Source organism: Periophthalmus magnuspinnatus, chromosome 13 (genome assembly GCF_009829125.3).
Source record: "Periophthalmus magnuspinnatus isolate fPerMag1 chromosome 13, fPerMag1.2.pri, whole genome shotgun sequence".
NCBI classification, from domain to species: domain Eukaryota; kingdom Metazoa; phylum Chordata; class Actinopteri; order Gobiiformes; family Gobiidae; genus Periophthalmus; species Periophthalmus magnuspinnatus.
In genome coordinates this window covers 29,428,688-29,441,188 of record NC_047138.1, presented here as the reverse complement: position 1 = coordinate 29,441,188, position 12,501 = coordinate 29,428,688, and the positions used below count along the sequence as shown (strand labels likewise).

Sequence of the window (12,501 nt, the reverse complement as noted above, 5' to 3'; positions counted from 1 at the left end):
AGGTTGCCAACATTAACAGAACCAACAGACAGTGTCAGATGCTGGGATAAAGCAAAAAAGGACTTCACTCTTGTCACCAGACCAAACATTGTGAAGGTGTACAATAGTCTCATGGGGGGTGTTGACTTCCTAGACTGCCTCATTTCGAAGTACAGGTACCCGATGAAGGCCTGATGATGGTACATCTACCTCTTCTTCAGAAGTAATGTTCTGCCTGATCTGTTTGCAGTTTGTATTCAATATTTCAGTTTCAATAAAGTTACTATAGCCTGTTTTTTGTTTTGTTTTTTAGTTAGTTGTAGTTACTATACTTACGTCAAAATGCTGCCTGAAAAGCCCAACGTTGCAAATGTGCTACATCATCAAATTTGGTCAATGAATGCTGCTTACCAAAAATATTGACAAATTTTGTTCTTACCCATCCCCATTGACTAAAATTTAGCCTGGATGATTTTTTCAAACAAATATTTCTATGTCTGGGTTCTACAGGGTTAGATGGTTAGATGGATGATGGTTAGATGGTAGAGGGGTTAGATACGGGGTTAGTGACGTCACCGTCAGAAATTAAATCTGAAAACTATGACCTATATAGTATTAGACTGACTCAAGCTGAGGTCTATGCAACAATACAACTGGACAGTGAAGCGTATAAGGACGTTAAGTGGTTTATCTTATAGAAGTTTTGCTTGTGTTTGGTCCCTGGCCCTGCTCAGACCACGACTGAGGTGAGAGTTACATCCCCTTCAATCTTGACGCTGGTGATCTGCTGCAGATTGTCAAAGCGGTGCTTGTAGTTGTGAACCAGTAGCCCGTCCACAAAGACCCGGAAACATGGAACCTCACAGCAGATGGTCAGCTGAAAGGACAAATAATATTTAAATGACCTGTATGTATTCTGCCTCCTACTGTTTTAAAAAGGTACTACAATCACAAGTGGAACTGTCACAATAACAATTGTGAAATAGAAAGTATCATTAAAAGGCCTGAGCTGCCACAAATAAATAGCCAAAAGAAGCAATACTGGATTTCAGCTTTGAAACTGGCAACACAAATGAGAGTCATGTGACGCTCATTCTGCTTTATGATAAATGGGACATCATGTGCAATGTTTTTGTAACTCAGAAAAAATCAACATCAGAATTATCAGTAAAAGTTATATTCAATGTTTATAACATGTTTACCTTGTATCTGGGGACACAGGTCAGGTTTATGGAATTTAAAATCATACAAACAGTTTCTTTTAAAGTGAAGGGATGTTGTATTTTTTTCTCTAAATAATCTTGACATATCGTGTGTTACACTGCTGCCTGTGACTAAGACTGAATGAACGAATAATGCAACTATAGACTGTCCATACATTTGTGTGCAGATGTGTCCACTCAACCAATGATGTTTATGTCAAGAGCGGGATTCACACCACCAACCCTTGGATCAGTGGACACGCTACCAACTGAGCTATTGTCTCCATATGTCATAGGAAACTAAAATACAAAATGTAAACTTCAATCTTTTCTAAATCATGTACATTTTTTGTGTAATGTAAAAAACCTACTTGGATGAGAGCAGAGTTATAGTCTATATTTACTCCTAAACCTTTGTCCAGTTAACAGAATTCAGTTGAAAATGCAACATCAGTTCTCTTAACTTTGTGTATTTATCAAATCTACCACTAGGAGGCGCCACTCTCCTACACAATACCATGGGTCTGGAGGACATGAAGCTCTGGTTGCCAAGGTAATTCAATTCAATTCAATTCATTTTATTTTTGTAACGCCCAAAATCACAACAACCGTTGTCTCGAAGGGCGTTCATGTTTTGGTTGATGGGGGAAACCGGAGTACCCGGAGGAAACCCATCCAGACACGGGGAGAAACATGCAAAACTCCACACAGAAAGGCCTGGTGACCCGGGGATTGAACCAAACCTTCTTGCTGTGAGGCATGAGTGTTGCCACTCAGCCACCGTGCTGCTTACACACAAAAACAAACAGGAAAATCAAACAACAGGAAAAGTCAAACAAAACAAGAAAAATCGGCCAGGCGAGGAGGGAGGGGGGCGGAGGAGGGCCAGGCGAGAAGGAGGAAGACCAGGCGAGGAGGAGGAGGGCCAGGCGAGGAGGAGAGGGAGGCGGGTGGAGGAGGGCCAGGCGGGGAGGAGGAGAGGGTCCAGCTGTCATCGGGGCATCTGAAAGAGATACACTCCACAGGGGGAGTGGGACAGGGGACAACATGTGAATAGCATTGCTGATGAGAAAATAGGACAAAGCAGAGGATAGTGCTCAGGTTGCCATACTTCCCCCAGCTAGTTACTCCTACTGCAGCTTATCTTATCCCGGGTTTTAATAACCCTAACTCCCTCACTATGTAACCTGGTCATAAGCTGTACCGAAGAGGAAGGTTTTAAGCCTGGTCTTAAATACAGAGACTGTGGGGGCCTGTTTAACATCAGCAGGGAGTTGATTCCATAGCACAGGAGCTTGGTAACTGAATGCTCTCCCTCCCACTGTACTTTTGGATACTCTAGGAACCACTAAAAGTCCTGCATTCTGAGAGCGGAGTGCTCTGTTTGGCTGGTACGGGACAATAGCATCTTGCAGATAGGATGGGGCCATGCCGTTTAGGGCTTTGTATGTCAGGAGGAGGACTTTGAATTTGATTCTAAGCTCGACAGGAAGCCAGTGCAGATATTTTAGTACAGGACTGATGTGGTCTCTTCTTTTAGTTCCTGTTAGGACTCTGGCCGCTGCATTTTGTACCAGCTGGAGACTCCTTATAGTACTTTTGGGGCACGCGGCGAGCAGAGAATTACAGTAATCAAGTCTGGAAGTAACAAATGCATGGATGAGTTTTTCAGCATCGTTTTTAGGTAAAATATTTCTAATTTTAGTTATATTTCACAGGTGAAAGTATGCGGTTTTACAAGCTAGGTTTATATGGGCTGTGAATGAGAGATTTTGATCAAATAGGACTCCAAGATTTTTTACAGTAGGGCTAGAAGCTATACTCACATTGTCGAGTGAGATTATCTGGTCCGACAGAGAATCTCTTTGACCTTTGAGACCAACGACAATGACCTCTGTTTTTTCAGGATTTAAGAGCAGGTAATTCAAGGTCATCCAGGTTTTGATGTCCTTCACACAGGCACTGAGTTTATCTATTTGATCAGTCTGATTTGGTTTCATTGATAAGTACAGCTGAGTGTCATCAGCATAGCAGTGAAAATTAATGCCATGTTTTCTGATGTTACCCAATGGCAACATATACAGAGTAAATAGGATTGGACCAAGCACAGATCCTTGTGGAACACCACAGGCTACTTTAGAACAGGGAGAGGTGCTCTGGTTTATACTAACAAACTGGTACCTATCTGATAGATAGGATTTAAACCATTTGAGGGCGGTCCCTCTGATTCCAATGTCACATTCTAACCTCTGCAGTAGAATGTTGTGATCAGTGGTGTCAAACGCTGCACTGAGGTCCAGTAGGACCAGGACTGAAGCCAGCCCGTTATCAGCAGCTAGTAGTAAGTCATTTGTTACTTTAAGCAGTGCAGTCTCTGTGCTGTGGTGAGCTTTGAATCCAGATTGAAAATTTTCAAATATATTATTGTCCTTCAGGTGGCGGCAGAGCTATTTCACCACCACTCGTTCTAGAATTTTTGAGAGGAAGGGAAGATTAGAGATAGGTCTAGAGTTGACTAGTTCATCAGGATTTAGGTTAGGTTTTTTCAAAAGGGGTTTAATCACAGCATACTTAAAGGACTGAGGAACGTAGCCATTTTCTAACGACATATTTATTATGTTATGGATGGAATCTATTATCAGGGGGAGGGCTTCTTTGAGGAGTCTGATTGGAATAGGGTCGAGCATACAGGGTGATGGTTTGGACGACATGATGGCTGAGGTAATCTCCACCTCATCAACAGGAGTAAATTTATCTAATATTATTAGAGGATCCATGTGGGATATTGGCATTACAGACTGGATTAGCTCAGAGCTGATTTTTGGAGTAACTTTGTTGATTTTGTCTCTAATAGTTGTAATTTTGTAATCAATGAAGTGAAGAAAGTCATCACAACTAATGTTCGAGGGGATAAGAGACTCATTAGCAGTGTGGGAGTTTGTCAGCCTGGCTACAGTGCTGAACAGAAATCTGGGGTTATTTTTGTTTACTTCTATTAGATTTGAATAGTATCTAGTTCGGGCTTTCCGCAGAGCGGCCTTATAAGTGAGCAGGCAGAGCTTCCGTGCCTTCAGAGACTGCTCAGAGCGCGAGCGGCGCCAAAGCTTCTCTGTGCGTCTTACATGTTGTTTGAGTGTCCTGAGCTGTAACGTATACCATGGAGCCGGAGGTCTTGGTTTAATCCTTTTCTGTTTTAGCGGAACATCGAGAGCAGATTTTAAGGTGAGCATTGTTCTGTCAACCAATTGATCAGTGACAATTGGATTAAAATTATTGTCATTGTCACATGACATATCTTTCAGTAATGGCTCAACAATTTCTTTAAACTCTGTAACCGATTTATCTGATAATGTTCTTTTCATTATAGTTTTTTCTGCGTGGCTGGATAGTCTTTTAGTATAAATTGAAAGGTAATTAAGAAATGGTCAGAGAGTATAGGGTTTTGAGGAAGGACAATTAGATCATTAATCTCAATACCATTAGAATGAGATCTAGAGTGTGATTGTGACAGTGAGTCGGCTTATTCACACTCTGGGTGAAACCGATCCCATCCAGGAGCGCGCCAAAAGCATTACTGAGGCAATCACTGCCGTTATCTACATGTATGTTGAAATATCTAACTATAACAATCCTTTCCCAATCCAAAACTAAACTTGAAATGAAATCAGAAAACTCTGTCAGGAAGTCGGCATATGGACCAGGAGGTCGATAAATTATTATAAATATAACAGCTTTTTGGTTTTTCCAATTGGGGCACGTAATGGAGAGTGCGAGGCTTTCAAAGGAGAGGTAAGTATAGTTGGGTTTGGGGCTGAGAATTAGACTGGAATGAGAGATGACGGCCACACCACCACCTCGACCTGTGCTCCGGGCACTCTGAAAGTTCATGTGACTTGATGGTGTAGATTCGTTTAGTCTAACAATCATTTTCCCGAAGCCATGTTTCAGTTAGGGCTAGCAGATCAATATTAAGGTCACCAATTAGTTCATTTATTAAAAGAGATTTGGAGGAAAGAGACCTGATGTTTAGCAGTCCACATTTTACACACTTATTTTGTTTATTTGTGGCACATTTATTTATTTTTATTAAGTTATGAGATCTGACAGCTTGTCAGAGTTTAGGGGTGTTTTATTTGTACTTTTTGTTCGTGGGGCACACACAGTCTCTGTCTGTTTGGAGCTGTTCTTGCTGACTGAGCTGTGCTTCACTGGTCTAACCTGCTCCCTAACGTCACTATAGCTGTGCTTCCCTGAGCTCTTCTGCGTACTAGTCTTACCTGGTCAATCTAGACTAGCAATCATATTCTGAGCTAACAGGGCGGAGCCAGCCTGCGTGGGATGGATGCCGTCTCTACATATAAGCAATTGGTGTAGGTTGGGAGGGGGCCAGAGAAGTACACGGACTCCGACATCGACTTAGCCATTTCACAGACTGCCGCTATCTGTAACTTAACCACCTCTGACTGACCGCGCCGAGTATCGTTACCCCCCGCGTGTATAACGATCCGGCGGTACCTTTTCTTACTTTTATTTAAGAGCCTAAGATTCCCCTCGATGTCACCCAGTCTGGCTCCAGGATAACACCGTGTGGAAGCTGCAGGCAGTTCCACGTCCCTGACTATGGAGCTCCCTATGACTAAAGTGTCCCGGGTCCAGCTCAGGGGAGCAAACCTGTTTTGGACGGGGAGCTCTCTACTCTCAACCCTGTGTCCCTGGTCTGCTACAGTCCTATTCTCAGCCCTGTGTCCCTGGCCTGTCCTACGCTTTCTTCTAACTGTCACAAACCTGTCCTGGTCTGATCCCGGCTGCACGGGTTGCGCTGGGGGGCTAGTCTCGCTAGCTACGCTAAAGCTACTGCGGTCCGCGGTCCCTACTGCTGCTACCTGACTGTAACTCGGGGTTACCAGTAATTACTAGTAATGTGTTAGCGCCTGTAGAAAATGTAATATTTTCTACAGTTTTTTGTTTTATTTTATGGTGTAACTTGAGACAGGGCTAGTAGGTTGCAAATTCGTTCGTTCTGCCTTCCTACGTTAACTACCCCAAAACACTTTGCTAACCCAAACCGTCATCATTTTCTTCGCCTTATCCTCTTCCTAAACTTAACCAAACTCTAACTTTAACCTGTTTCCTAACATAAAAAAATGACCCTGTTCCTAAACTTCATTATTAACCAAAACCATGTGTGACGCTGGTCCACTCTGCAGGTTAAAGGGCGGATTTTATACAAAATTTACTCTTTTGAGCTTTTAATCATCTTATGTTGTTACCTCCTCAAAAACAGACCTGGAGTTGTGTTTTGTTTCATTCACACATGTTTTAGTCACACTTTATTATTATTCTGTAACATCTCCAAAGCTCAAAATGCTCTGTTCCACTTTGTGATGTCATGAAGTGGTAGTTTTCAAGTTAACAGCTCCTTTTATGTTTTGTTCAGTAACGATTGTGAACTCAAGGGCTGAAACTATCCAAATGATTCTGGTGGAGTTTAAAAACACAGTGGAGCACTTCCTGTACATGACCTCACAAGGTGGAACAGAGTGTTTTCTGTGAAGGTACAATTGTTCCAAAAAATTTGCTTTTGTAAATGTTGATTTGTACACTGATAAATTTAAAAAAAAAAAAAAAAATTTACACTTACAATTATTGTTTTACTCTTACAACTTTGTAATTTTACAAGTACAAATCTGAAAATTAAGCTTTCACGAGTTTCGAGACATTTGTTGCATCAAGTTTGTCTCAAAACAATTTGTAAGCGCCACAGCTGTGGCAACGGCTAAACTGGCTTGTACACAGTAAAGGAGCGGCTAACCTGAACTCAGACAGTACTTTTATATCACCTTTATGTGATATTATGATGTGCGTTCTCTCTTACTATAAAGGCGTGTCCTCTGGAGAAGGGCATGGGTCCGTCCCTCTCCTCCTTGCCCCAGGTCTCTCCATCCAGCGTGGTTCTCACCACGGCTTTTTCATCGAAGCGTGGGTTGTAGTGCATTGCAATCCCTGATGAGTGACACAGATTCACTTCGAACCTGTGAATAAAGAAACAGAAACATCTTAATTACTCACCTGGGTGAGTTTATAAGAGACCAGAGCTTCTGCCATGACAGTAACGGGACAGGAGAGACAACGGGACAGTGAGAAGAGAAGAACAGAGAGAGAAAAGATATGAAGAGAGAAGAGAGAGAGCGAGACAAAGAAAGAGAGAGCTGAAGAGGAGAGAGAGAGTGAGGAGGAGGAGGAGAGAAGAGGAAAGTGGGATAGTCAGACACATAAACCTCATCATCTGCTTTTTGAGAGACCAAGATAAAGAGTTGGTTTCACGAGTAGCTAAAAAGCGGGATGTACGACGGAGGTAAACTAAACTTTGTACAGGACTTATTGCCAGAGGAAAGTGTTTGATGGCGTAAAGAATTGGTCTGTCGACATAGGCATCCCCCAAGGTTTTCACCACAACCCATGCAAAATGAGGATTCTACAGGAAGGTCGAATCAAGCTGTTACCCTTTGTCACGCGAGACGGAGGACTTTTACTGCAAGATCAACAAGTCAGCGTAAATATCCTGACACTTAAAATGCAGAAGTTAAACAAGTGATGAGTGAGTGTCTACAATAGAGACGACCTTTTTCTCTTTAAAAAATGAAAAATACTCATAATTTGAGCGCAAATGTACAATAACAAAATACTTTAATCATCCAAAGAGAACACACTCACAGTCCGCTCTTATCTAACTGATCTTTGTTATTGTTGAGGTACTGAAAGTGTGTGGTGAACCAGGACACACTTTGGAGTCATACTTGACTGGGACACTATTCGGTAGGCGGGGGATGTCTAACCAAGTAGGGTCTAGATGTACGGGTGGTGAAGAGGTAAGGGGATCAGTGAGGAAGGACGGGAAGGAGGTAGGGTGGGCACGGGGAAGGAAGGGGGATGACCTGGGGAAAACCACTGGGTGGGGGGAGGAGGGCAGATTACCACCTAATCTCTTTATTACCAGCTGACTTTAAAATTATTTCAAAACTAATTGCAGGAAGATTACAAAAATACGTCCCACAGCTTATCAACTCCGATCAATCAGGTTTCACTAAAGCTACTTTTTAAAACTTCTCGGATTTAAAAGAAGGCATCACTGTATCACTGTGTTGATAAACAAAACATTTGGCAGTGGAGGCTTCAGAGTTAGAGAATGTGCTATTACATCTGAACTCTATGAAGGGGGTTATTTCTAAAGTCTGTAAATTCCTCACTAAACAAGAGATTTCATCTCTCACTTATCTAAGACATATGGCAAAAAGACTTGGGTGTTGAATTTAAACACAAGCAGTGGAGTAATATTACCAATTGTATATTTTTATGTCTAGCAATAGAATATTAGATCAAAACTATACATTTCAGCATAGAGTGGACCTGAGCCCACTCAGCACGAGTAAAATTTATTCTAACTTTTCTCCTAAATGCAGCAGATGTAAATCCCACACAGAATCTTATTTTCACATGTCGTGGGAATGTTGTCAACAAAGATAATGTAGTACATGACTTAACCCTTACAAAATCGCCAAACGGTCCCTCAGGATGTCTCCTATAAGAAGCCTGTTTGGTGTAGAATATGATATAGAAATGAATCCATTTTTACAGAGTATATCATTTCACATTTTTCCAAAAAATATATTTTATTTAATTGTAATACAGACAATCCTCTAACATTTGGCACATTTAAACAACTGTTAAAAGATATTTCACTTTTAGAGTGTCAAACTTGTGCTTTAAACACCTATGTAACCATTTATGGAGACGCCTTATTGACCTTTGACATTTCAAATGGGGAAATAAGTCAAACTTCAGACCAGAAATCAAAGTAATAATAAAGTAAAAACTGTGAAGATCATAAAGGTTATTAGTATAATAAAACATATAACAGACATATAATATTATATAAACTAATAAAAGTAGAGTACATGAATAATGTCTGATCTGGACCATCAAATATGATCAATGATGTACAGAGGACAGGGGCTGATGGTGACCAGTTTAAAAAGATGGAAATATATTATTCATTCATTTATTTTTGTTTAATTTACTATGGTTATTTTTCACATTGTAGATTGGTTTGTACTTTACTTACTTGTATACACATGTGTGTGTGTACATGTGTGTGTGTGTGTGGGGGGGGGGGGATGTAGGGGTGTGTGTACATGTGTGTGTGTGTGTGGGGGGGGGTGTACATGTGTGTGGGGGTGTGTGTGTGTGTGTGTGTGTGAGTCAGAGAGATAGAGAGGGGAAAGGATTAGAAAAGAGAAAGAAATTACAGTTGTTTTAGAGCTCAAAATACCACGAACCAAAAACATTCTGCATTCCGACCGTGAGCAGACTTGTTTCTCCACAGATCTGACCCGTAACATGACCAAGTGCTATGTTAGTAAAGTCTGCAGTTATTTGGGTGAGTGTGTTGGTCAGACTTCGTACCTGTGTGCATTTGCAGTCACACACCCCACGATGGTGATGGCTCGACCGGGCATGAGTCCTCCATTGATGGGGGTGCTGTACGGGACGACCTACACAAACACCACATCAGGTCATTTTCACACTGCCACTTGTGAAGTTGCCTTAAAAAATCATTCCCTCCGAGAGCGGTGTGTTTGGGAGGTGTGAGCGTGTGAATGTCCCACATACAGTTCTTTTAAAGCTCAAAGGAAAAACTGGTTACTACTTGATTTTTGCCATTTTCGAGGCTCTGGACGTGGTTTCAATGAGTCCCTCACTGGGACGTTGTCTCTGGGTTGGGCCTAATTAAAGCCGCAAGCGGTATTGAATGGTCCTCGCGGGCCACGCCTCGCACTTGGTCAACCCGGCACACCCTAAAGGTGGCGCTAACGTGCCACTGGTCTCTGTGTCATTGCAGCTGTATGCTGTCACTAAACAGACCAAGTCTCCACACACTGGAAGCACTGACGCGGTTCATCACCATGGCAACACTATACAAAGTATGACATGAGTCCTTTGACTTTTTCATCGGGATGACCTGAAGAGCCATTGTGCCAAATTTCTCAGGCTGTGTTAATAAAGTTAATTTAAAGTTAATGCACAACATAAACAAAATGTTAAGGCAGCCAGTAAAGTTAAGTATAAAGCAAATCCCCAGTATCAACAAAAAATAAAAGCAACTGACAAACAAAAATACCACAATAGTGAGGAATTTAAGAACAAAACTCAGGCAGCATACAGAAACAACCAAACTGAAACAAAAAAAAATGAAAATTTCACTTATGTTTTGGAACAGTTTTTAAACAATGACCAAGATGGTCCAGAGCACGTTTGCTGAGTTCAGAGATGTTACAGGCCGTTGTTCTGAGCGGGAGGCTACTCCAGACTTAGCTGTAAAATATGAAGTTTACAACATAGAGAAACGAAATGTAATGAGTCGTTTTACTTGTAAAAACAAATGAGCAACATTTTTGTATCACTCTCATTACATTGGTGCTTTCACACATCACCATGGCAACACAGTTAAAAATACAACATAGTTTTCGTTGGCTTTTTGACTCAGATCACCAAATGGAATTTTGTGTAAAATCTCAAAATACTTCAGAAAACTGTATTTTTGGTTTAGGCAAGAAAGTTTTATAACTGATTCAAATTTTGGCCCAATCGGGCCAATTGCTGGCCCAGACGGCTCGTCTCTGCACCCCAAGTCCTTTTCCCTGCCCATAAGTCGCCGCGCGCTGCTGGTATAAAGTATAAAAGGTCAACTTACTTGACTGCAGATTAAAATGCAAATATGAATATACAATCTCCAGTTACTACCTTTTGTCTGCCCTTAAAAGACTTTCCTTCTCTGGCCTGTTGTTGAGGAAAACTGCAAGATTTTCATTATTTGAAAATACTGGGCAACTGTCTGTATAAAACAAAAGCCCTTAAAGTTTGATATCTAGGCTCCTTTTGTTCATAATATATTCAGATAAGTCTAAATGATAGCAGAATTAAAGAATAAAGCTAGACTTAACGCAAAAAAGTCATAATTTAACAATACAATTCCTGCATTGACTCATTCCTCTGTGTAAAAAAATGCAATTTCAAAAAATGTCTGCAGGCAATCTGGGTTACTTTTGCTCACAATATTACACAAAATAAATAAAAGTACCAAGTTTAATTAAAAGCCAAATTAAAGAATACATCTAGATTTAACATATAAAGTTGCAGTTCACAGTAAAACAGCTGCATCGACACATATATTCCATGTAGTTGTTAAATTTATGGTTATTCTAGGCGTGATTGGGTTGAGATTTTCACCGTTATTTGGTGAATAACAGTAAAAAAAAAATGACCCACAGTTAGATGCACTCACCGGGTTAAGAAAAGAAGTTTGTTCCATGGTAACGATTTGATGGAAGACGACACCAGACCACACTGCTGGAAATGACAGTGAAGTCTAACGTTTCCTTGGCTTTTTATTAAGTTGTGGGCGGAGTTAAATCCATCCATCTAGATCTGGTTTAGTCCTGTTTTAGACCTGGCTTAGATCTCGTGCTTACATCACTATCTGTGAGTGAAGGATAGAAGGTAATTTTAGAATTTAAATGTATAGGTTTAGTAGTACTGGTTGTTGTAGTATTATTAGTTGTTGTAGTAGTTGAATTAGTAGTAGTAGCAGTAGTAGTTGATGTAATTGTTGTAGTTGTTATAGCTGTAGTAGTTGTAAGGCAAGGCAAGTTTATTATTAGCACAATTCGTACACAAAGTAATTCAAAGTGCTTTACAGTATAAGAAAAACATGAAAATCACACAAATCAGCACAGAAGTGTGCAGAATAAACCCCTTTCAGTCATATACACAGCTAAACAAAACTGTTTTGAGCCTGGATTTAAACATGGTCAAAGTAGAGGCCTGTCTCACATCTGAAACGCTGATTCACCATGTTTAGCCCTGGTTCAGTCCTGATATAGTCCTGGTTCAGTCCTGGTTCAGTCCTGGTTCAGTCCTGGTTCAGTCCTGGTTCAGTCCTGGTTCAGTCCTGGTTCAGTCCTCCTCATGTGAGATGGTTCATGTGGCTCATGTGGGAGATGTTCTTTGGTGCTGGTCCATGGAGAGACTTGTTCTATTCTCTGAGCCACAGGAGCCACAGACCTGAGCCACAGGACACATGTGTGAAGTACTTCCTGGTTCTAGTCCTGACCCGAGCAGCAGTGTTCTGGATGTTCTGGATGTTCTGTTCTGTGTTAAGGCTCGTTTGGAGAGTCCAGTGATCAGGACGTTACAGTCGTCTAAACTACTGGACACAAATGCAGAATAAGTCTCTCTGACTCTGGTTTTGACAGTTTACCTT

At 41.1% G+C, this 12,501-nt stretch overlaps 1 protein-coding gene across 1 annotated transcript; it reads right to left on the bottom strand.

The window, feature by feature from the left end:
* Nucleotides 1–110: 110 nt before the first annotated feature.
* On the bottom strand, nucleotides 111–11,583 carry LOC117379905 (galectin-5-like). Its single transcript, XM_055225946.1, has 4 exons — nucleotides 11,524–11,583; nucleotides 9,645–9,733; nucleotides 7,057–7,213; nucleotides 111–856 (listed from the first exon to the last, which is right to left on the bottom strand). Exons 1-4 carry the CDS (start codon nucleotides 11,548–11,550, stop codon nucleotides 710–712), a joined length of 420 nt encoding a protein of 139 aa, XP_055081921.1. The 5' UTR covers nucleotides 11,551–11,583; the 3' UTR covers nucleotides 111–709.
* Nucleotides 11,584–12,501: the final 918 nt, after the last annotated feature.